This window comes from Pleuronectes platessa, chromosome 2 (assembly GCF_947347685.1).
Source record: "Pleuronectes platessa chromosome 2, fPlePla1.1, whole genome shotgun sequence".
In the NCBI taxonomy this organism is placed as follows: domain Eukaryota; kingdom Metazoa; phylum Chordata; class Actinopteri; order Pleuronectiformes; family Pleuronectidae; genus Pleuronectes; species Pleuronectes platessa.
Window position 1 is genome coordinate 8,857,891 of NC_070627.1, and position 25,494 is coordinate 8,883,384.

The 25,494-nt window shown below is 41.5% G+C and overlaps 1 protein-coding gene across 7 annotated transcripts in view; it reads right to left on the minus strand.

Moving 5' to 3' along the window:
• Positions 1-22,212, minus strand: part of tox2 (TOX high mobility group box family member 2) — a 113,627-nt gene extending 91,415 nt beyond the window's left edge. For 2 of the 7 annotated variants that reach the window (XM_053430293.1, XM_053430234.1), the window contains exon 1: positions 4,995-5,638. In XM_053430293.1, coding sequence (XP_053286268.1) covers positions 4,995-5,087 — 93 coding nt within the window. In that variant the 5' untranslated portion in view covers positions 5,088-5,638. Of the gene's footprint in view, positions 1-4,994; positions 5,641-21,220; positions 21,376-21,475 lie in introns of those variants that run through there. The other 5 variants (XM_053430259.1, XM_053430251.1, XM_053430242.1 and 2 more) reach the window with 5 other exon arrangements.
• Between the last annotated feature and the right edge of the window lie 3,282 nt (positions 22,213-25,494).

Here is a 25,494-nt window from a genome sequence, read left to right on the forward strand (position 1 = left end):
GAAGGCATTAGTACAATAACCTCGCCACTTTTGAGTGTCCCCAGTCCCTGCAGCTTTACACTGCGTTTTTCCCCTCTGGTGTTGCACTTGAGTCATGCATGGGTTAACATTTTCCCAGTGAGAACGGTTGGGATATTGCAACTCGGACTGGCCAGTCAGCAGAATGTTATGAATGGGCACAATGAAAAACCCCAAGTCCACGCTGTCGACCCAAGAATGCTTGCCTCCATGTAATTAACTTCTCTGTGTGTACAGAATGAGGCACTGCTGGAATAACTCTTCTTTTTGCTGTTTCTATTACGGTCATGTTTTGAGGGGAGAGAGAGAGAGAGAGAGAAAAAAACACATTCTGAGAATTCAACAAGGGGAATATTTTTGTCCGTCCATACTTTGAAGTATCCCATGACTAATGTAGTGATTTAGATAGAGGTGAAAACGGAACGGACCACTTGAGGGAGGAGGGGTGCGTGCTCTTCAAAACCTGCTCTTTAGATGGAAAAACGTCTGCTGCTACATTCACTCATATAGAGACATACAATAGGGCAATGCAGAGTGTAACAGGAAAATCAGGATCATTATATAAGTGAGGGTTATGCTGCTCAAACATACTCAAAGGTATATTAATAATTAGGTATGCACTGCACACACACATGCACACACACACAGCAGAAATGCTTTGATAAATCTATCACTTCTGTAACTAATTCCACTGCACAAACTCTATATCAATAAAATGTTTGCACCGCACTGCGGTGAAAACAGCTTCGGCATATATAAATAACGTACAGTACGTTGGAACCGGCTGCAGCTATGTAAAGAATAACATCTGCAAACCATTGGATTATAAACCTACAGTATAACTACAGTGTAATTACATGAGAGCCTCTCTCTTGGGCACTGTGCTGTTAGAGGGGAAGAGAGATGAGGAGAAAGTGGAACGGCAACAGTAATCTATCCAACTTCATTTCACCGGAGTGATTCTGCCCGGGGGTATGCACAAGTCATAATGCATTTGACAAATAGTCTCCTGCTAAAACAGGCATTTGCGAAGAAGTGGCCTTCAGCGCTGGTATACACAGCTGAGTGTACGCTGAACAAACAAGCCTCCCACTCAGCAGAGATACAGAGAGGCTTCAAAAAGATTAGGAGAAATCTTGGGCGAAAAGTAAAGATGACTCACGGTGATTGTGCAAGTGCAGGACAATGCAAGTTGGATGGAGCGGCAGAGCCTCGGGGTTCACACCAAAACACAAATCAATGCCTTTCTTCATGTGTTGTTTTTTTGGCATTGTTCTGAAATGTGGTTGTTTTATCAAGGAATTTACAATGAAATGTAGACGAGCACAAAGGCCTTTCTGTCTTAATCTTCCTATCGTTTTGTCTTTTGGCCGTGAATCAGATTATGGATTTAAAAAGGAAATAAAAGAATAAAGTCATTAAACTCAATCACCTTTTGATTTACAGCATTTACGGGGCTGTAGTCTCCTTTTGGACGAGTCTATCTACTCACACCCGAACAAATTCTCATTGGAGAGACTCACCAGTTACATTCGGGTGAAAAGAAGCAATGACAAGACATTTTCAATGACCACCACAACTTTGGACTCACCCATCTATCGCCCAATATCTACTTGGTCCAACTTATGTAGTTGGACCAAGTTTACCGAACTTTTACTCTGAGTCCGCTCCAAACGAATTGACAACTTCTTCTTGTTGCTGCATTTTGGTAAAAACATATGACGAAAAAGTCAAATGTGGACTTTGCAAACCGCAGTTTGCTTCTCACAGCTCAACCACCAACATGGCAGACATTTTTCCTTTTAATGGGCTTTTAACACATGTTTACTTCTCATTTTGGTCAATAAGGCCAACAGGGAAAGTGCATTGTCCTATTTAGTTAAACCAAATTGCACTAGGGATATTATTTATTGATTACTTGAGGGAATACCGTGCAGATTTGTTTTCCTGCGACCAATGGATTGGTTGAAGTGCAGGTACGATTTCAGTCTTTCTTCGTACTGCCTACAGACTGAGGTTTTACTTCTAATTGCTAGGGAGCCACTGCCTAAACTCAAAGGTCAAGTGCATTCGGTCTGTGGTATTGACGTCTGTCAGCGTGATCCATAATCCTGCTACGCATCAATCAATCATCAGTCTCAATGTCGTTGATCAACTCGGACCAGTTTCGGCTTTCACATTCTTTACGTTCCTCTTTTCTTAACCCCTTCAGGTAGAAAACAGGATCCAAGCATACGTGCACGCACACAAACACACAAACACACAAACACACACACGTGCAGTCTTTATCACCCAGCCTAACAGCCTCTGTCAGAAATAGTTGTGTTTTAAGTTTACACCAATAGAACAGGAAGTGATGGGCCTTTATTTATGGTGTGTCCTACTTAGCATTACGCTTACTTCCTGGTTGGTGTGTATAATAATGCATAATCTGAGTGAGTTTCACACGGGCTGAAAACACACCTACAGTCAAGTGTGCTGGTTTGAGATGTTGATCTTTTCAGGAAGCCTTACATAAAGTGTTTGAGTCTGTTCATGTTAATGTGCTCAGCTCTGCCTTTTGGAATCATTAAAACCTGTCAATTGCGATTTGTGACAACAATTAAAAATCTGTGAAAAAACTGATATTTACAAACATCTTTCCAATTTCCAGCTAAATACTCACAAAGAAAAAAAACACTGAAAACCATTCAAGCAATAACCATAACTGACTTAATAATGCCTGTGGATTTAAAAAGATAACATGTTTTATATATAATCTTTACAAGCCGCAAGTGAAGCAGCATGAGCCTACTGCAGCGCTACGAGCACCTTGCTCCTTCGGGGGTGGGGGGGGGGGGGGGGTCAACTCCATCCTCCTCTTGAAATGGGACCGCCATTAAGATGAACTATTGCCAAAATGTCACATTAAGCTCCTGTATCACTATTCAACAGTTATGTGTCGCAGCAGCAGCACAATAAAGATAATGTGTCACTTTACATCTTAGTCACAGCTGTTACTTCTGTAATGACAATGTTATACGATTCTGTCCTTGAAACCTAAACCGGCTTCGTACCGGGCCAACAACCTCTACGCTGCCTGAATCATGATAACTAGTACAGTCCACTGTGTTGGGATAGTGTCTTAGTCTGAGAGAGAGAGAGAGAGAGAGAGAGAGAGAGAGAGAGAGAGAGACAGAGAGACAGAGAGACAGAGAGAGAAACAGAGAGACAGAGAGAGAGAGAGACAGAGAGACAGAGAGAGACAGGTTCCATTGTGATCTTAAATATACATCTGCAGCTGCTGTGTGTATTTGTGTGTGTGTGTGTGTGTGTGTGTGTGTGCGTGCGTGTGTGTGCAGCACTTACACAGACACATAGAGAGAACAAACAAGTGTGTACGTGTGATTATGGGTGTGGGAGAGAGTGTGCATGTGCAGCTGCCTGTGTGTGTGTGTGTGTGTGTACAGTATATGCAGGTGACTGGTGTGTATGGGGGGGGGGGGATTAACAATTCAAATATTGTACTGTGCTATAATGTTTCATTTTGTCATCACCAAATGTTAACTGCCTGCTGGCCTCCCTCCAGGTGCTAAGGCAAGCAAACCTCTTTGAATGGCTGCGGGTATAATGCCTCCTTCCAGCTCTGGCCAGAAATGTTTACACAAGTTTTACCTTGACCACAGAGAAAGAAACCAGCCTCGTTGCCCGTGACTTGTAATCTTCAGCAGGACTATTCGGGCTGGTTTGTCTATCTGCCATTTGTCTAAAAAGATTTGCCCGTAAAAAAAGCCACAGTCAGCACTGTCGCTGGGCATGAAAGGTGTTTTTACAGTGAGGTATGATTTATTTACAGCTGGCCTAAATTCAACAGGAATATCAATAACTGAATAATTCAGGACACTCAACAATATTTAGCTTCACCTAAAGGGCACTGATGGAAAATGTACATGTGATACTTCAAATAGACGCTTTTCAGCTGAAATCAATTATCGTCACAATTTTCTCTCTTAAATTACAGTGTCAGAGGTTACATCGAAATTTCGTGCGTAAATACGCATGAGCATTTGGCAGCTTTAGCCAGGTTTTCATGAGAGCATAAAAGATGAAGAAACGTCAATGTCTAACTAGTTAATTCTTTCCCATTAGGAAGGGTTTCTTTTTGAGCTGCCGATGAATAATTCATTCTTAAAAAAGTTATAATGTGATGAGATTAGATTTATGCGCAAAAAGACAAACGAAGAACAAGCGTGTGAGGATGAGCCTCTATTTCGTGGAGACACTTGTGACAAGCGATGAGACAAAATAAGACAAATGAAAACGTAGACTTGTGTATTATAGAATGCACAAGATATATATCATATATATACAAGAGGAATACAAACAGCCCAACACACACAGCACGCTGTTACCACGACGTTAACCTTGATTAATTGTTTATTGGACAAATGTACCCATGTGGGAAGCTGTGCGCGGCAGATAAGAGTCTTGTGTTCCGTGCGTACTTTGCTCGGCAAAGGTTTAAATAACAAGTGAAACAATTAGCTGGTGCACATGTTGTCATTTAACAACATGAATATTCACACGCGTTCATTGTGACTCCAGGTTGTTCGGTGCTCTCGAGAGAAGGGTGCAACTCTGCGCAAGGCACACCTATCATTTATCCAGGTGGACACACTGACAAGGTATAATTAAAGCAAGGGAAAATGCGCGTGCACGAGCCAAGAACAGGTGTCATTGGTGTTTAGTTTTTTTTTCTTCAGAGTTTACGACGATCAGCTCGTGAGAAGAAAAGTTGAGTCGACTCGTGGCACACTCCTTCATCCACAGGGAGCGGAGCGCAGCACTATCCTCACTATATCGCTCCTGTACATGGGCCCCCACATGTGCAAACCCATACTTGTGCACGCATGCATCCTCCCCAGCACCCCCATCATCACCATCATCACACTATGGGCTGCACATCTGACCGTGTAAAGTAGAGATCGGTTGTTTACCTTGTTGGAGTGGTAATAGTCCAAACCGGAGTCAGTCGGTAACGTACATGAACCCACGCTTGCAGGGGGAGCTGGATAAAATCTGACGTCCATCTCAGAGTCCGCAAGACTGACGGCATGAAAGCGTAGCTCCAAAAACCCGTGCGACTTCTCTCTCGCTCGCTCGCTCGCTCGCTCGCTCGCTCTCTCTCTCTCTCTCCCCTCCTCCCTCTTTCTGTCTGCCTCTCTCTGTCCTGCGCGCACACTCTCTCTATCTCTCCCTCTCTCCCCCTCTTGTCCACCCTTGTATGTGTCTATTGTGCGTAAAACCCAACAAAAAGTAGTGGTTGAAGAAGAGGAGCGCGTCTCTGCCGAGGTTCGCTCTTCACCACGCGTCCTGCTCTCACTTCAACACTGTGGCGGTGATGCTCCGACTCTACGACATCCCTGTAAAGTTCACTTGGAGAAGCAGAGAGCGGACCGACCCAGTGATATCTGCACAAACTGCTCTATCACTCTCTTGTGTCGAGGGGGTTTCTTCTCCCTCCAAAAAACACAGAAAGGCGCACAGTGCTCCGTCCCTGGTTTTTTTCCAGACGCGCTGTAGCTTTGTCATGTGGGAGCGCACACGGACGGATCCATCCACGCTCTCCCGTCCACACAGCGGCTGCTAGGCTACGACCTCTACCGGCCAGAGGAGGAACAGGTGTGTGGGGCTGGGGTGGATTGGTGGAGACTGGAGTCCTCCCACACCGAGGTCAAGTTACCAGTCCAGTGGCAGGACACAGGCACATTTCTCCTTGAACGTGAGGAGATTACAACTCTTAACTTGAGTGTTTTCCAATCCAGCACAACCAGACTGGAACAGTTATAATACACACACAGGGCCACCTGGTAGAACTGCTGTGAACACTAACAAACACACACAAACACACTCAACGATGCACAACTCCCTGTATGACCTGTTGCACTGATACTGATAATAATAAACTGTGTTTAGAGTGAGAAAGAGAAATCGTCAGGATGCAATGTGAGAAGAAAGCCAGACAACAGCGTTGAGATGGTGGAAAACAAAGTGGTCTTCAATGAAATAACAACAAGACTATTTCACTTTGAAACTTGATCACAAAAAAGGACAATAAAGATAAATAGATGAATAAAATAAAAGGTGATGGGAAAATAATGAAACGACGACATCGCTAGAAAGCAAGTCAATAAAAATAGTTTTTTTAGAAGTGAATTAAAAGAGCCTTATCCCTTCAGGCAGGTCTTTCCTACGCCGAAGGGTCCTGATGGCAAAAGCAGAGACACCTTTAGTTTTCAGCCTCGACTTTGGAGCAGCCGGCCGGGCTCCAGCTGAGGATCTGAGGCACATATGTGGTCAACTTGTCTATGATGTAGCTTGGGGACAGACGCTCTTTGAAAGTGATCAGTAAAACCAATTCTAAAATGGACAAGGGGGCCAGTGGAAAGAGGCAAGGATCAGGGTGATGGGAAGATGCCTGTTAAAACCAGTAAGAAGCCACAACTGTCTCGTTCTGAACTAGAGAGAGTTTTTTCAGCTTTAATCTTTATTCTTGTCTGATTGGAGGAAAAGCAAAGCAAGGATTCCATTGTACAATGCAAAGCCTGTTATTTCTGTGCATTTGACAATAAAGAATCTTGAATTCTTCATTTAACTCTGAGTTGAGACTAAACAGCCTCTGTTAAATACTTGTAATTAATTTGTGTCAAACTTGTTTTTTTGTAAATGATGAGTCAATGAGGATCACACAACCAGCCCCTCATGTCAGACTCCAGTCCTCATTTTGACCGGATGAATGAAATGATCTGGTGCCTGTAGATGAAGGACACAACCACAGCAGTCAAGGATTGCTTTGATTCTTTTCTCCAGTAAATGTAAAGAACTAGCAGGCACTGGAATACACACAATGAATATAATACACATTACTGCTGAGCTCTGACCCTTGCACACACACACACACACACACACACGGACGAATGCAGCACATACACACAGGGTTCGACACAACAGGATGTAAACACAGAACAATGTCCAGCCAGAGCTTCAAATAAGTTCAGAGAGGGAGAATAACATCACAGCCAAGTGTGTATCACACTGTTTTTAAGAATCAGGCGCAGCTGTGTTATGTGCTCACTCGGAAAAGTGTAACTCAAGTGTTTATTCAAAGCGGAGCAACAAGTAATATCTACAAACCCAACAATGTGTGTATTTTTTCCAATCTGTTTTCCCCCCCCTGTGCTTTAGTTGCATTTGTGAGAGTTTTCGGTGCGAGTGTGTAAAGCGTGTGTTTGTGTTAACCAAGCTGCCGTTGTCAGCCCAGTGGGTGACATGTCGGCCCCCTCAGGACTCGGCCCGTGTCTGTGCAGCTATCTCTCGGCGTGGTGGCTCCGGCCCTGGGGTGTGAGCCGGCTTTAATACCAGGCACAGATGGGTCACACCGTGGGCTCGCTGTGGCGCACTGCCATCAGCTGCCGGCTCAGGTCGCCCTGACTCCGAGCTCAGGAGGTTAACTGGGACAAGGATACTGATTTCTCCTCATTGTGTGTCTCTGTGTCACTGTCTGTCTGGTTCTCCTCTCACTCTCTCTCTCTCTCTCAGTCACTGTTACAGCAGTACATACAGTGCACTGGGGCCTGTGGCATGAGTCCACTCATGGCCTCATGGGAAAGGAATGTGTGTAATTTTTTTGTGTTGCAGGCAGCGCTGTGTTAACACCAAGTAGTGGCTAGACAGAGAGGGAATTATTCCACAGAGGAAGGAAATTTTGTGATTAGTGGAAGAAATCTGATATAAAGAAAGATGTGGAAGCGAGAGGAGGATGTTGGTACGGAGCGAAACGGAGGGTGGAATAAGTTGTGACATGTAAGTAAAGGGGGAATGACGCAGCGACAAAAAGTAACAGTCGCACAAACACTCGAGGGCAAGTTTTTTCCGTTGAGGATGCAAATCATATCGTCTTTAGCACCTCCAAATAAACGATCATCCACTCAGTTGTGATTCCCGTAAACAAACACGCTTTTTACTGCCCTGGTAAGATCTCCGGCTAGCACCAGGAAATGAGAGGAAAATGTTAAACAATGTTTTCCATTAAGGGTAATGATGCTGCTGGTACTTAGATGACGTCAGAACTGGTTTTATAACTGTGATGTTGATGTTGATTTTTGACAGTTGAGACGAGAAATACCCAACTTTCATTTTCTATAAATGTTTTTTTATTTTTTTATTAAAGGAACTCAGTAATTTTTCTCTTTGCTTTTAATCTGACTTGTACTTTGATTCAAAATTTCCACTTAATTACCAAATCGTTTACTGGCAAATCTCAAACGATAACCACAGAAATGTTTCAGTTGTCTCCTCTTGCATTAAGGGAGTTTTTTGATTTCCTCTTCCTCCTGGAAATCACCAGATAATGTTAAATAACACCAAAGATTTAATCGTCCCTTTTATCGCTAACACACGATGCGATTCAAGGTTTTGCTAATTCTCTGTCTTCACATGTCACTGCATATTATTAACAACCACTTTCATCCCATTATGAGATGGCTGTTATTTTCCCCTTGACTCTGATGTTTCTAAATAATATATACCCGGCTCTTGTGGTGGGACGGTTTTATGCTGCAGTTGTTAAGTCGGCTCAGAATTGATTGTGACTGATGAAAAGACCATATCACAGAAAATGTTGGCTGAGCATTTTATTTTAAAGAGAATGTTGTGGAATTCTAAGACCAAGAAGCATCAGCAGAAAACTCCATTGATTGTTAAATCTTCAATATATAAAAAATATGACAGGTATAAGATTTATATAAATTGGTGTAGTTGTGTTTTATCGCTTAAAATATAATTCTAAAGGTCCTTTTAAATGCACTAAAGAAAAATACTAGAAATAATATTCAATTCAGAACCAGAAGATAAAATCTTTGGTAGAAAGAAGTAGACAAATAATAACTTGTTGTCCTTTTTAGAACTATGAGATGGAAAAATAGGGAGACAGATAAAGGTTTCTAATATTCAACGCTTGTAAAGTGATGTTAAATAATTTCACACCTTTTATGTGCATGTAAAAATGGAGGTCAGGTTTGAGTTCAACAACTGTAGGAACATTTTGTGCGTATATGTTAAAGGTCTTGTTCACATTGACCCACATGCAATTTGCAAGTTTAAGATTTTTGTAAATCTAGAAATATTTTGTGTATATTATGCAGGAACATTCAGTATGAACACACACAATAAACAGTGAGGCTTCACAAAGTCTCTCAGCCATAAAGACTCAGTCCAGTTGGGTCTTCCTCTGCCCTGATTGGACAGCGGGACTTGATATGATTGGATGGTCAGTGGGTAAAAAGTGAGAAGGCTGTTATCAGTGACCTCATCTGACTCTATAGAGTTTGTCCTATAGCCACGCTGGCATCTTGGCTCCAAGTCATAAATTACTATAATAGTTCAAATAAACTTTTGTTATTTCTATGGCTCAGCGCTGATGACTGCCAATGGCCTCAGGTATTATGTTTTGGAGTTGTCCGTCCATCTGTCAATCCCATTCCCGTAACTGGGATATCTCATGAAGGCCTTGAGGGATTTTCTTCAAATTGGTAAAAATATTCGCTGGATGATCTGATTAGATTTTGGTCGTCAAAGGTCACAGTGGCCTCAAAAAAACATCTTGAATTGGCCTCTTGAACGATATCTCAGCAGTGCTCAAAAAATTTCTTTAACCTTTGATCAGTTGTCACTTGGACTCAAAAATAAAGTGATAATGTTTCAGTGTTTAAAGGTCAAAGGTTAAAGTGACCTTATATGAATCTGGTCAAATAAGATATGTCAAATTAGATATATGTACATGGCAACAGCACTGGTTAAGCGGAGGCATACAAACACAGTGCAGTAATTCTAGTGGTATTAACTGTGCTGCTTTGATGTAAAATACTCCAAACAGGAAACAGAAAAGAGAGAGAGAGGTGCACTTCACCAAACAACCTTTAGATGCCGTGTATCTCAGATTTCCTCCTCTGCACTAAATTCAGTATCTCCTAAATGGCCTCCTCCTTCTTCACACAAGAGAATACTCATTAACCTATTCCCTCAGCTGTAACAAATAAGCAGAGTTATGCAAGTGTTATTTAATGTCACTATAATAAGTACCTCACTCCCCCCCACCAGTTATGGGAAGGGAAGTTGTCAAGGTGCAGTTTCGTCAGACGCCACAGGACTTTCACTGCTGGTCATTTCTTGTGAAATATTCATGCTTATTCTTTTGTCAAAGCTTTCAGGTGCAGAAATTGCTCGGCTGAGTTTTATATGTGAAGTACTTTACTTTCTATCTTCTGAGAAGAACAAGGTTATTCTTTCATATGGATGTTTTTTTATTTTTTCCTGCTTAATCCAGAGTTAAAGTACTAAATATTAGCACTGATATAAATGTTGTAATAACATTGCTTTGGAGCGCTGGCGGCGATTCCATACAAGGTCGTCCTGAGAAAAGCAAACAGACAAGCAATGGTAAACAGGAAATAGTTCAATAGGTCCGCTAAGTAGGGAGATGACTCATTAATGACCACAAAACAGCGTTTTCACAGAATTTCACAGAAGCCGCAAATTCGTGGAAGAAATAATCCAACCCATGGCGGCTGATTAAGTCGAACAAGCTCAGCGATACTTTGATTTATATCATTTGTGTTCCCTGAATCACCTTTGATGGAGCGGCTTTTAAAAATGCTTTGTAAATACCTTTATGAGAGACTTTTTCGTGCACTGACCTTCACTTCATGTCAATTTGAGCTAAATCAGAGTGGTACTCAGGTGCTTCATTCTCCCCCCCTTTCACATTTCCGCTTGTCCTGCAGCCATCAAAATGTGTTTAATGAAAAAACATTCAGCTCAATAAATTTGTGGATGTTCCTCCTCAAACATCCGAGCGAACTGTCAACTGCTCGGATCATGAATGGAAGACAAGAACATTGACTTTAAACTGACTCTGGGAAAGAAGAGTGAAAACAAACAATGGCGATGACGACATGACTGGGTTTGGTGGGAGACAATTCTGTGTTTGTCAGGCGTATAATGGGTCCAGATGCAGCATCCAGATGTTCGAGACACAGTAAGTAGCTTCATGTTGCCTAAATCTGACCCAGTGACCACGGACTCACAAAGGGCACCATTGTTATCCAAGGATATTTTTGATACAGAGCGCCTCTGACCCCCAGTAGATTGTATTTGCTCTCCTCTGACATCATATATCTATAGGTGCTTTCATAGAGACGGGCCCGTCCGTGTCAAGATGTTCTCCGCATGCAAAACCTGGAACAAAACGTAACTCGAATGACAAAAAAAAATGCAAGACTCAGGATCCTTTCCTGGCATCGCATCGGCTTCATTAAAATGTGCAAATAGACTCAAATGCACAACGGCTCCAGGAAAACAACAATTACGTGCCAAAGAACACTCTGCAGGATTTGCACTTCTCTTTACCAAAGCACAGTTGAGTTTTGTATCAAAGCTCGTGTGAATAAATTCTGTGCGAGGCCGTGGCAGGCGCGCCACAAAGGGCTGTTCACTGGTGAACCTTTGCTAACCTTTTCTAGCCACTGACCTTCAATAATGAGACTATGTTGTCTCTTGTTCCTTTGGACAATCGGCCATTGAAACAACTGCCATTCACGGAGTTGGCTCCACCCTCTGCGTGACCCTTTTCCATACTAGTAATTAGCTACTGTTGCATTTCCACCAGATGCAAAGCACCCACATGCAATATTTACCACTCGTACACAGGCACGTGCACGTTTTAGTAGATCACATATCATTTGTTGCACTATTTCCATAAATGAGAACTGGTTGTGTTGAAGAATGAAACAATTCCAGTTTAATCTTATGAATTATAACAAAAGCTGGAGGGTAATGATCTTCAGTCTAATGCAATATAATAACAAAATGAAGTTGCTTTTAACCTCCTAGATTTACTCATTCACTGTGTTATTTCTCCTCATGTTTTCACAGCCCCATCATCCCCTCATCCTCCCGTTCCGCTGCTGAATAAAACCTCCTCTTCATCACCCTCTCATTCCTCCCGACCTTCTACTTGTGTTGCACATGAGAAATGAGAGGGGGGGATGGGAGCCAAGATGAATGAAACAGGGAGTGGGGAATGAAAGGGAGGGGTGGAAAAAAGAGAAGAGAGCAAGATTGGGAAAAATGCCCTTTGACTGGATTTAAAAGTCTGTGGCATTTCATTTTCAGAGAGAGGGGAGCTTCATCTCCTTCAGATCCTTTAAGGGCCGACCTAATTGATTAATGTTTCCATCTCATTGGGAAGGGAGGAGAGCCATTTGAAGCTTAACTGGAGCCTCTCACATCCCCAAGTCTTAAAACAGAACCACCACAGAGGGAGATGATGACAGAATGAAAGACGGCGTGATGAAACAAAAGTATAAAGAATTCCAGTTGATGAGTAAAATTTGCTGAAGGTCGAAATCGTTTCAACAATACAGCGAGTGCAGAGAGGGAGTGGAGGCATGGATCCACCGCCGCCGCCATAAGAACTGCCCGTAATGAAATAATGTGCATGGTTTTAGCAATGAGGGATTCGGCTTTTCAAAGAGGCTGTTTAGGTTTCTGCACCTGTCACACACAGCCGGCAGCAGCCCACTTTATATGATTGGGAACTCTAATGTAAGAAAATCCAATGGCATTGCATTCAAAGTAACGTCTGAGAGGGAAAAGACACAAGACACAAGCGACAGTAAATCTGCGGTCGAAAGGGAAAATATATATATTCATATCTCGATAATTTAGTGCTCTGAACAGGTGATGCTTTTCCCTGATAACAAAGTATTTTATTTTTCGATTCATGACACACGATACACAAGGTCTTACGCGGATTTCAAGCTCCCCCCCCCCCCCCCCACCGTGCGAGACTTTGGGTCATGAGAACACGAAGCTGATCATGGCTGGAAAGAAGTAATGGAAATTAATGGGAGGAGAGACTCATAACATAATAAGTGTGTGTGTGTGGAGTCCGGTGTGAGCTAATCAGCCCGACGTGATTAGAGATCTCAACAGTCACTTACTGGAAATGTACCGTGATTACTTGCCCTTTGCACGTTTTTTGACAGCAACATGGAAATATTTATATGTTGAGGACTCTGTGGGCATTTTCCAATCACACAACAAACCCAGCGGCGAGAAGCCAAAACAGTAAAGTGACCTTTAGCCAACATGCTATATTAAATATGAAAGGTCAGCGTTGGTGGTGGTGGGGGGGAGGGCGGCACGGGAGTCTTGCACGTAGCAGACGCAGACAAAATACTGTAATATCTTTCAGGCAGATCCCAGCGCTGCCTTCAGAGGTCATTTGAATGTGAAAGGTGCAGGAGAGAGGAGAAGATAAAAATATATACATGGTTCAGTCATTGATATCCTTCTGCTGCTGTTGAACTGGAGACACACTCCTCTGCAGAATAATTTTCATAACCCTGATGAAATTTAAAGCATCAGTTCTCCTTTCTGAATTATTGCTGGTTAACTGAAGGATTCCACTAATAAAAACTTAAATAGAACCTCCTGCATGTAGCTGCTTGTCCATATTATATAAAAAATATATATATATTGCTATTATTATTGCTATTATATTATATTTATTATTAAAAGTATACTAGTGAAAATATTATTTAAAATCTTGAAATACTGTTGAAAATATACAAACACATGTTCTCTTTTTTTATAATTGGCAAATCTTTACTAGGAAAAAGAAAAGATTGCCTACCAACCTGGATCGAGTCGGCCATTGGTCATTTTTGATTAGATTGCTTTTAAATTAAGTTTGATCTCACAAAATGGCATGGTCTTTAATTTCATTTGGTCTTGGTATTATCTGAAAAAAACATTGCTTTCAAAATATTATCCCAGAGCATGAATCTATTCCCCATCCATTAGGTTTATTAAAACATTCACATGTTTGAAAACAGAAAAATCATGTTGAAAAATGATGCATTTGCACCACAACTGACAAACTCCATCAAAGTCTCACTTTTTGAATCCAAAGTCAGGTTTTGTACAAATCTGCCTGCACCACATTCTGAAATATAATACACCAAATAGCTTCCATCAGTCATTTCATAATAATATCTTTATGAGATAGTCAGATATTAGTGGATGACAATGGTATCGTGTAAAAATGCCCATTACACCAGAATAGACCATCGTTAGAGGAGGGGAGGGTTGTAAGAGCCTGACTGACAGGTACAAGCCGTCAATCAAAAGGTATCCTCACCACAGTGAATACTTTATTGTCTTTTCCACCTTACTTCAGACCATCATTTACCATATTTAAATGATGTTGCGTTGAAAAATACCTGAAAAAAAAGATTGAGACATAAACTCCCCAGGAATTTTTTTAATATCTTTTTTAGAACCAGTGGAGTCACATGCTACTGGTCATTTGAGAGTGTACAGGAGATTATGTCCATTTGTATGTACAGTCTGGTCTAAACTGGTTTAAACCTGAAGTTGTGATGATTCGATATAATATTTGATTAATGCAAAATTGTAAATAAATATAGGATATAATATAGATTGATCAGCTGTGTGTGTCTGTGCTGAAGATGGTGTGCAGGCTGCTTTTAAGAACCATGGTGTTGGACGCCTCGTTGCCTTTATTTCCATCCTGCAGGGGCATTTTCACTGGTTCACGTCATGTGATGTATGAGAACCATCTTAACCATTCACCCTGTAAATGCAATGCAATGATCTGAACAGAGCCATCAAACAACTGGCTGCGCAGTGGATTCTAAGGGACCATGAAGGCTGCAAAGTCTCCACCAGTTGTTGTTATTTGAGACAGACTTTGAAACATGGCAGGCTTTCTGGCCGTTATGACATATTTGGTGCAGAAACGCTGACGGCGGAGGACCCAGCTCCTGAGTTAGTGCTGAACTTAGGTGATTGTTTCATATTTTCCACCACAACAATTCACAGCCCACAGGAAGCAAAGAACTCAGCAACTTCCTGCCTCACAGAATCTCTTGCCCATATTTACAATAACACGCAGGCCTGTGCTGAATGTTGGATTTTTACAAGCGATTTGGAAAGAAGTGTTAAAAGACAAATTATGGGGGAAGTTGTGGGCAACAGGGTTCTGGCAAACAAACAATCTAAAACCTGCTTCTCACGGCATTCATTAGATTTATCTTCTTAAAATTGCTGAGTGCTAAACTACTGAAGTATCATGTGAAAATGTAACATGCACTGATGTGGGCTCGGTGAAGTGCATTCTGAGGCGGACTGGCCATCTGGACGTTCTGGAGTTTTCCCAGTTGCCAGTGGACCTGTGGGACAGGGGGAGAGCCAAACGAGGCTGATGCAAAAAGATATGAGAGACAGGGACAGGGCAAGGAGGGAGGGGGGGGTGGGGGGGGGGGCTGCTGAAATATGAGACCAACAGTGTATTAGATCTAATTAAACACCACAACCATGATTTATTTTTATGCAGCAAAAGAACTACCACTAGTTCTAAGATCAACTTCCTGCACAGCAACTTCATGTTCACAGTTACAGCTACATATAAACTGCAAAGTTCACCACACATGAGCCATCCTGCATGATTCTCCTGAATTTGTACAGAAATCATTTTAATTCTGTCAATAAAATAATAACGAAATATTTACTGTGAATATCTGAAATGATGTGTTTTTAGTCTTTTAGATATTTACAGTTTGTTATGTTTTTTTGTCTAAATCTAAAATCCAACTTTATTACTCTAGACATAGATTTCATTGTAGATCCAAGTCAAAGATTCATTCACCTTCACTGGCAAATTAATGTTTTAAATAGTGTTGAGTGAAAGTAACCTTTGTTAGGTTGTGAATCAATGTTAATATAAAAATATTGATTGATGCTTTTTAAATTAGCATGAATTGCTTTGTTTGGCCACTTGGGGCAGAGGAGGCCATAACACATTATTGCTCCATCACCGCTGCTTCATAACAGAGCTTTCATTTTCACTCAGCTCCTCGGCTACCTAACACTTTTACTATGTAACCAGTGATCTGAGTAAGTTCACTCACAATGTCAGAGCCGTTATTCTGCCCTGATCAACCTACTGCTGGTGTTTTAGTCACCTGCCACTTCTGCATCATGATGAATTTGAACTGATGTGTCAACATGTAAAACCACATAGAGATAACTGGTGCACGGCTGCATTTGAATCATCTGAATCCACTGTGTTAGTGTTAATTTGGTATTAAATTTAGATGTAACTGCCTTTGACGGCTCTGCAGCCACATTTATGCTTCTGATGGTCTTTGAAGTTTATTATGAATTTAAGACAATAACTCAATTATAAATAGGAGGCTGATGTGAACAGTTTCTCCAACTCGGCTGCTCACTCTTATCGTCTGAGTAGGACATGGGTTATGCCTCTTAGCCACGCCTCTTCCCTTCTACATACTTTTCTTTTCTCTATAGGCCGACGACATTAATATTGTAATTTCTGCAGAAGAATAAAATATCCTCCTTGTTATTCATTCTATCCATCCTCTTTGAAAGTGCAATCATCTGTACCAGTTTGCTGATTCCAACACCAATCTGTGCCCAGAACCAGTTACATGTACTTAGGTGATTCACAGGCTCATGCTCAAGCCTCCAACTGGAGGGGGGGAAGCATATATTTATTTATAATCTAAATTCCACAATCGGTGCTTTCGACGTGTAAACAAGTTCCACCCTCAGCTCATTAATCACAATGGAGAGGTAAACAGTCACTGGAGCCTTTGGGTTATGTAAAATCATGGCACATGTCCAACCACTCATCCACGAAGCGTTCAACAATGACAGGTTTGTCTTCATTGTATCACAGTTTACTCCCAGGGAGCATTTCTACCAACTATTAAAACCACAGATTGTAATCTCCCCCTGTAGCTCTGTGAGAGACAAATGAACAAGCAGCCATCAAACCCTACCTACACTGTCATCAAAGCACTTGTCATTCCTTTTTGTGGTGACTTGAAAAACACAATAATTGTGAATATCTGAAATAACTTCACTTCTTCCTGAATCTCACTCGCAGCCGGCACTGCGGCGCATGCATCACATTAATTGCAGTAGAGAAAGGAGATTTGTGGAGAGACACCAGCCACTTTAGAGAAACTAATCTCACGCACGATAATCAAGGACACTTTCCGCCTGATTCTCTGGGAGCAATTTCCATCAACACAAAAGATGTATCTGGGATCTGAGATAAGTGAAGAGGGGGGGAGAGGATCTACAGATTTATAGCATCTTGTAAAGTTACATAAGCCACTCTCGGCTCATGACATACTTAAATAAGCAAAGGTTATGTAAGAGCCCCGTAACTGCACTTTGGCATTGAGCAGCAAAGCAAATTAAGTAGGTGCACAGGAATTTACAAGTGAAGCAAAACATTGCACCAGATTCCTGCTTTTGTTCTCCGCGTGCATTAAGCCGTGTTTTCGCATAAGAAATAAAGGTACAGCTGTAAAGTATTTCCTCCACTGCCGGTGACTCACAGGAAGTTGAAGGGAAAAGTGAAAAATAAGTCGGAGCTGCACAAACAGTGAGCACACGCACATGCACTGGCAAACACACACACACACACACACTCACTGCTCGGTGTGTGTGAGAGACAGAGAGACACAGACAGATGTGCCTGCCTGTGTTGCATACCCATCTATTAAAGGAGAAAGGGGTGTGGCCGTAAGGGCTGCAAAAGAAGTTATTTATCACTATTCTATGTAACTGTGGCCTCGTGTAAATTCAGAATAGCTGCCGTTATGAGCAAAGCCTTTCATGGCATCATTAATATTTGAGTGGAAACACGGCTTTTTTATCAGACGAACACTTTCACCCTTTCCTCCCTGTGTCACAGTGCATTACAGGGTTTTGCTTTTATCCTGCTTGGTTCTTCTGCGTCAGCCCCATCACATTGTCCCCCCCCCCCCCCCCGCTGAGATCAGGAATTAAAACTAAGCATTTAGTCCACGTCCTTGATCTGAAACTCCATCGGCCTCCGTCACCCTCCTCTTCCTCTATCATACATGTCTTCTTCACTTCTGTTATCGCATGTGCCAGCCAACATCAGTCATTTTGAGCATCTTCATGGTTTATTAGTATTAATTTACCGAGAACAGACGATATCAGCTTGATAACAGAAAACAACGGCTGCATTACAGGATAGTGTTTCTTTGTATCACAAGAAAACAGCGTGTTCTGCTTACTGTGTTACTTTGTTGGTTCTCTATAACAATAATGACAGGATCACATACTTTTTTTCGGATGAACACGGGCGAGTATCACTCTAACTCATAAACACTTCTATATTTACCATATACTGAAAAGTATCAGAGCTGAAATCCTACTAATTTCATAAGCAAACAAACAGGCTCTCTCTGTCCGTCTCTCAAATGTGACGATTCACAGATTCTTTTGTCATTTGATTGTGAATGTATCATATTTGTTTTCAGGACTGGTGTTAAGAAAGATACAAGGTTTTGGAAAATGCTTTTGGATCTAGGAAATTATGATGAGCATGTTTCCCAATAAGGATTTTAAGTTGTTAAGTACAGCCATGTTATATGTAAGGTAAATGTCATCTAAAAGGAGTTTTCATTTAATTTGTTGTTTTGACTAGCAGCTGTTGCAGCTCTTGGCATTTGCAGCAGCTTCATAGTAATATTCTGTCAGCTCTAAATTACATCAATATAAATCCTTATTTATCCTGTGTTATGATGAATAAATATATGCTTTCACATATGTTGGCAGTTTGTTCATCAACAGTTTTACATCTATATAGTATGGTGCCACTGTTCAGCCCACAATGCCACAATAACAATTAAACATCCCACTTTAATCTTTAATTTTTTTTTTAATCATAATGTTTGTATGTTATCATAAAATGCACATGGCACCGGTCCGGAAAGCACATTAGCATAAATCGGTAGAGGAGATTATCGTGCTTGCAGTGAGTAATGAACTCATAAAGCTGTGATATTTTAATTATAGTTTAGGATGTTCAATTATGCAGTCAGAGATGTTAGTAGAGACTGTAAGCTACTTCTTCTGCTGATGACTTGACATTAGAGCTAATTGCTATGTGGTAAAACACTATATCGGGGTCACCTAATCCAATCAATGCCAGAGACAATCCCTCCCATAGGAACCAGCACATAGGTTGAGAGTGCAAGAGGCGAAATATGATCTGGTGTTTTTTATATTTTTAAGAGACGTCAAGTTGTCGTGTGAGACAGTTTTTCTAAAGGAACTTTTATGTTCAACTGAAAAAGCCATCTAATGGCCGTACAAGTCAAGTGAGGTTGCAATTATATATTGTCTTTATATTATATTATAAAATCAATATTTGTTTGTTTATTTACCATTTAAACCTAACTATGTTTTAATTACTGCACCCATGAGAATACATGTCCTCCATCTTTCTTTAGAGCTAACCGAGTTGTTTTTGGGCCAAATCCAAACTCATCGTAGGATTAGTTAGTTAAACTGTGATTGTTAATGTTTTATGTTGTTGGGGATATTTACCACCTTCTGTTGCAATAGCAATAATATCCCAGTGTGTAGCTAATACTAAACGTTCACTGTTGAGTTACTGCTGCGCTGACTGTTTACTCCTACTCGTCTGGAGTACTGCTGCTTGTACAACGCTTTGGACAATATCGATACAAATTAAAAAATTACATTTAATACGTTTACACCTTTCTCTATTTTAGCTTCTAAAGTAAAGTAACATTTAATTTAAAATAAAAATTAATCTAGAAAACAATCCTCAAAGAGTTTTCATCGTTACTCTTTATGTGTTACCTCATGTTTTGTTTTCTGCAACAACCATCATTAAATATCTTGTATTATATATATATATATATATATATATATACATATATATATATATATAATAATATAATGTATGATAACATAATGAAATAATATAAAATTGATTGTGTAATGTTAAGTAACCGTCTCAAAAGTCATGGGAAAAATAATTCAGTTGATGATATAAAAAAACAAATAATAAAGAATTGTTTATGTAATTACAATAGAAACACTACATGAATAGTTTGAACTCTGAATCTAAATATGTTTAACTCTTATTCCATTGAACCAGCTCGGTGAATAAAGTACCGTCGAATATTTATTACAATAATCTGTACTCATCATAAATATTCATTGGCACACGACTGTTATCCTCAGAGAAAATGTATTGACAGATCTGGCATAAGATTCTAGAGGAGCCAGTGTACCGGAGAGAAGGAGCCATGTCCTCACCACATCTTCACTGTTACTCTCGGTTCTGATCTAATACTCTCGGTATGCTTCTCAGTGCCCCTTCCACAAATCCGTTGTTTAGTTTATTTTTTGAACAAAAAAGGGGGAAACTTCACTAAACCTCTGTTTGACCGAATGTCCGCCTTTCACATCCATCAGGTTCTGTGCTCTTCCTGTTCTCGTACAGGTTTAATAATGTTACACGTCTGTAACATGCGTCAGGAAGATCAAGAAAAACAAGAAACGCAAGCAGCAAGGTTTTCACTGTCGCTAACATGACAAATGGAGTTTCCCGAGAGAGCTGATTGGAGGTCAGGGGGTTTATGGTAAAAGCAAAAACAAGAACTTTACCGCATTGTTCTCAAAGAATCGTGCAAAACAGTTCCAACTGAAAAACGCTGCGTGTGTTATCTGGACATCACTCCTGCTCATCGGCTGATGAATCATTTCAGACGTGTGTGAGGAGGAACCTCCACTCGGATTCAAACCATCACACACTCTCATGCCAGTGAGCAACAGGATCACTGCAGCCGTCCCTCTCACTGTATCATTTCCATCTATGCGGTGCACAGGTGCAGCTTAATTCAATTGGAGGACGTTGCCGGGGTTATACACAAATACCTCTCCGTGTTGCCGGTAAAGCTGTTGTCATGGCGATGACGAGGCTTATATAAGCTCAAATGTATTTTTGTTCAAAACGAGTTTATTATCCACACGGCGCTCATTTAATTAGGACCTGGTTAGAGCCACACACACAGAATAACCACAGCTGATCAACACCCTGACTTGCTTTTTTGGATTCGCCCTCTAAGCGCAGTCACTTGATGCCACGTGTGAAAGTTGCCAACGACATCACAGCATCACGTTCGTCAGCGTCCAGAGCAGAAAACACTCACATGTCGGGTTTCACAGAAAACAATGAGATGATAACAGTCCTTACCTTTCAGCCAAGTATGCACCGAAGATTGAAAGCAGCTCTTGCAGCAGGAGGGGGGTTGGAGGGGGGGGGGGGGGTGGTTGTCATTCACGTACCCTTTGACCTCCTGTCTGCCTCTAGATCCAGCGCCTACCAGCTTTCAGCAGAGGATTAAACAGCTATTGACAGAGGAGTGACGTGATTGACAGGTTAAGGTTTTTTCCTTCCTTGTCAGAAGAGCCTCTGTGTCTGTCTGGCCCATGTCTTCCCAGAACTCACATTTCACATTCCAGCGTGACCTGTTCAACTCTTTTTTTTTTTGAATTTCTCTGCCGTGAAATACAGAAAAAGGGAATTTCTGCACGCCCTGCTTTTCACACCGCTTGTCTAAAAAAATCCCTCCTGTGCACCACACATCGGGGCAAAGAATTTTCTTGAATAAACTCGCATTCGAGTGTTATGTAAAGTTCTTACTGTGCTGTCTGTGTGCTCTCGAACAGGGTTTCTCTCACGGTGCCTGTGTCCGGTCGTTCATCGGCGCAGCAACACCTCCAGTCTGCGTCAGGCGCTCGTCTCAGATCAGCCTCAGTGGAACACGTGGGAGGCGATGGTTACTGTATATTCATTCTAAGCCTTTGACTGTGTTGTCGACTGAAAGAAGGGCAGTTGGCTGTGGGTATCTGAGCCGGTGCTAGAACTACTTCAAACATTTCAAAAAAAGTTTTCAATCACCCCTCTTTAGTTATGATTTTGCTTGGAGAGCCCCTTCATTCACCGGCACACCACTCACACTTTCACGGCTGCACTTTTCACAGCGCTGCTACACCATGATAAGCATTGTGTTTATTAGCATTTTGACAGCTGGAAAGAAAACAGAACGCTGCTGGAGGTTTACACGTCGGTATGTTCCTGTCAGATGATACAATATGTGTGGCAGCTACAGTCGCTCTATACCAGGGGGGAAGAGGACAGAGAATAATGGCGCAGAGACGGAGAGGACTCGTCTCTCCGTCTCTCTCCGTCATCTGGACCCACCTGTCCACAGTCGCAGCCTCTACCGAAGATTTGCTGCTGGTCGGGGAATTCGAAGCTGAGCGATGCATCAGGGGTTGTCATATAAAATGTGAGTGCTTTCCCCAGAGTAATTTAATCACAGACTTTTATGGAGGCATCAGCCGGCACACTGAGAGACAGAGTTAAAGCACTGTAATTGGCATTCTTTCAGTCAAAGTAATATATGGAATGTGTGGTATAATTACAGAGCTGAGTAATGGTCTGTGGACGACTGAAATGCAAACGCAGGGTGATTGGTTAATGTGCTTTCATCAGGGGGAATTTGCACCATATTGACTTGAGACTCGTCTTCGGTGGTATTTCTTCGGGGCTCATCGGGGCATTATCTCTTCTGCTTTTCATAGCTTCCCAGCCACTCATTACAACCGCTCAGGGATGATGGAGCACAGCAAACGTTTGTCTTCTCCATAAATGAAACTTAGCAGTAATGGTCTATTATGTGCCAAATGAGTAATTTGTGTGGGCGACATCTAAGGTCAAACCCTACCATCATTAAAAAGCTCTTGAATTGTCTGGAAACCTTCTTATGCAACCGTGCGGTTTCGGATAGAAAGTGCTGTTTGCTTTCTGGCTTGTTAGCAACTTGCATTTCACAATCTGCATGACACGGAATTATGGTGACGGCAAAATAGTTTTCCCTGCTGCCGCTAAGGGATTTAATAATTTAATGAATATAGAGTTTTAAATAATGTTTTTCCTATAAAATGATTTGTAGAAATCCTCCAAATAATTAAAAAGTTATTCTTTCTTTCTTTCCACGACATCAGCAAAACACAAAGTGAATAAAAACAGATGTGTTTTCGCTGGTATTCTACTTATTTAGCAATTTACAAATGGATTTTCATCATCCATGTTGTTGTATTGTTTCTGATTTTAAGTGTGCTTCTTTTTAATATGACCTACTTGTCTTTCCTTATATTGATCTGCATGTGGTCTAACCCCAGATGACTGTGACACTGTGGTAACTCATGTTGTGCGACAACAGACACAGACAAAGACAAACCAGGCAGTTGCCGGATGGTTTGTCGTGCTCCATGTTGCACAAGTTACCTCGGGCCTTTTTTTCAGTTAACCAATCAGGTGAATCTGCTCTTCCACCTGGCCTACGTGCAACATGTGTGTGTAATCCTGTGTGTGGGTGTGTAATGCCAACGTTACTTTATAGTGTTTTTAAAAATGCTGATATGGCGATAACTCAGAATGTCCAAGTGGTGTTTCACAGTTCTTTCTCTCCTCCGCGTAGCTGATTTCATCTGGACGAGCTCCAGACGTCCGCTACACACATGCGGGCGAGCGTCGTGCATTTCGCCCGACAATTAACTAGTGTAATGTAACCTGATGACGGCCCCGCCCCAACGTTCACAACATTAGGTCCCGTCACACTTTCCATCACCTCGGTCATCATGAAACATTACTGAAATGAGATCCAGGTTTGGAGAGTGTGTGTACGTGCGTGTGTGTGTGTGTGTGTGTGTGTGTGTGTGTGTGTCAGAGAGAGAGAGACATAGGGAGGGAGGCCGGGAGCAGGAAAGAGAGAGAGAGAGAGAGAGAGAGAGAGAGAGAGAGAGAATAGGACAGTGCCGCACAACCCTCAGATAAACTCAATGTGACAAGATGGTTACTTTCTCCCTCTGCTGTGACAGTTAATTCTGGACTAGGAAAAATGTCAAAAATGTTTAGCTGCGCTTGAGCGGAGTTAATTACAGAGCCCGAGGCAACTCCGACCAGGGCTGCTAATGGCCTTGACTTACAGATAAAGCTCCATTTACCAAGACTGTTATTTAGCTACTGATCTAATTTACTAAAAATCAAACATTTGGCTGCATGATTATCACTGTTTAGTTTAGGATTTAGATTACACAGCAGTCTGGTTCTGTCATTAGCCTGATTCATGTTTACTCCAATATTTATCATTTTTGATGAGTTCACACTCTGATTGCGTTGTGTTGTGCACAATCTGACGAGTTGCACAGATGCATGAGAACCAAAAGTCGTATGCATGCGAAATGTTCCCAGCACTCGTTTGACATTCACGCTCCAAACTGTCACCACCTGACATTTAAACCATCTGACCACCTATAGAACCGTCAGTCTCCTGCTCTCTCTTTGACTCTTTCCTTCCTTCGAGGTCAGCGAACCACACTGTTAGTTACTCAGACAACTCCTACGTGTCTTTGTGGTTGCATCACTTCCTCCCCACAGGTCTCCTCAGCGTCGCGACACGTGAACGTCTCTGAAACAGCAATCAAGACAATAAGCAGCACAAGGGGGGGCCGGAGACAAGTGAACCCAGGCCTCAGAGATCGGGACCCAGAGATGGCCCGGGAAATGAGCTGGAGTTGGAAAAGCACCGGGGGGATATTCCACGCTCCGCTGCCAATTTTACTATCATAATCAACCTCGGCTTGTAGAGGGGTATTACAGGGCCAGCTATTTTCGCTGACGCTCTAACTGTGCATGGAGTATTTCTTTTTGTGTGTGAGTGTGAAGTGGATGATAAGAGGGATGATAAGAAATACGCTGAGGCCGAATTGAAGACTGTGCAAAAAATTGGAAATAAAACTGCTGATTTTTATGTTTTTTCTTCCTCTTTAATTCTGATCTGAAATGTGCTTGTTGAATTCTGTAAATTAGTTTTCCGAGTTCAATGTCGGGTTTTGTTTGATTAAAAAAATGTTAAATGACAATTAATCTAATTGTATAGGGGGTTAACATGCTGGACAACATTTCAAAGAAAGAAGGCACATCTTGTTAAAATCTTCTGATGTCGGGGTATTGCTTTGTATTAAAGGCTTTCACTTTTACATTTTCTGCCCCTTCATTATTACAAAATATACCTTATATTTCATTATAAGCTTTTCATCTTTAGAAAATACATCAGAAGTGCTTGTCCACATGCAGTGAGTCTGTGCGCCCGCAGTGAAACAAACACCACTCAATCTATTGAATCAATAATCACACATGGTTTATTGACTCATGCATAAATGTCCGGTCACTAACAAAAACACACAAGCACGTGGCACAACTGAGATCACCTCACACCCAGTGAGGTTTATTGCCAACATGATAAATACTTTTATTAGACGTGGTCGCATTGTAGAACAAAACGATTCCTCACTGAGAATTTAAACATGTTGAAAGTATCTTGAAACCACAGAGTTGACTTTTGTTTTTCTGTAACAGTCATTTTTTACAGTTCCTGGGTTTTATTATAAACTATTTAA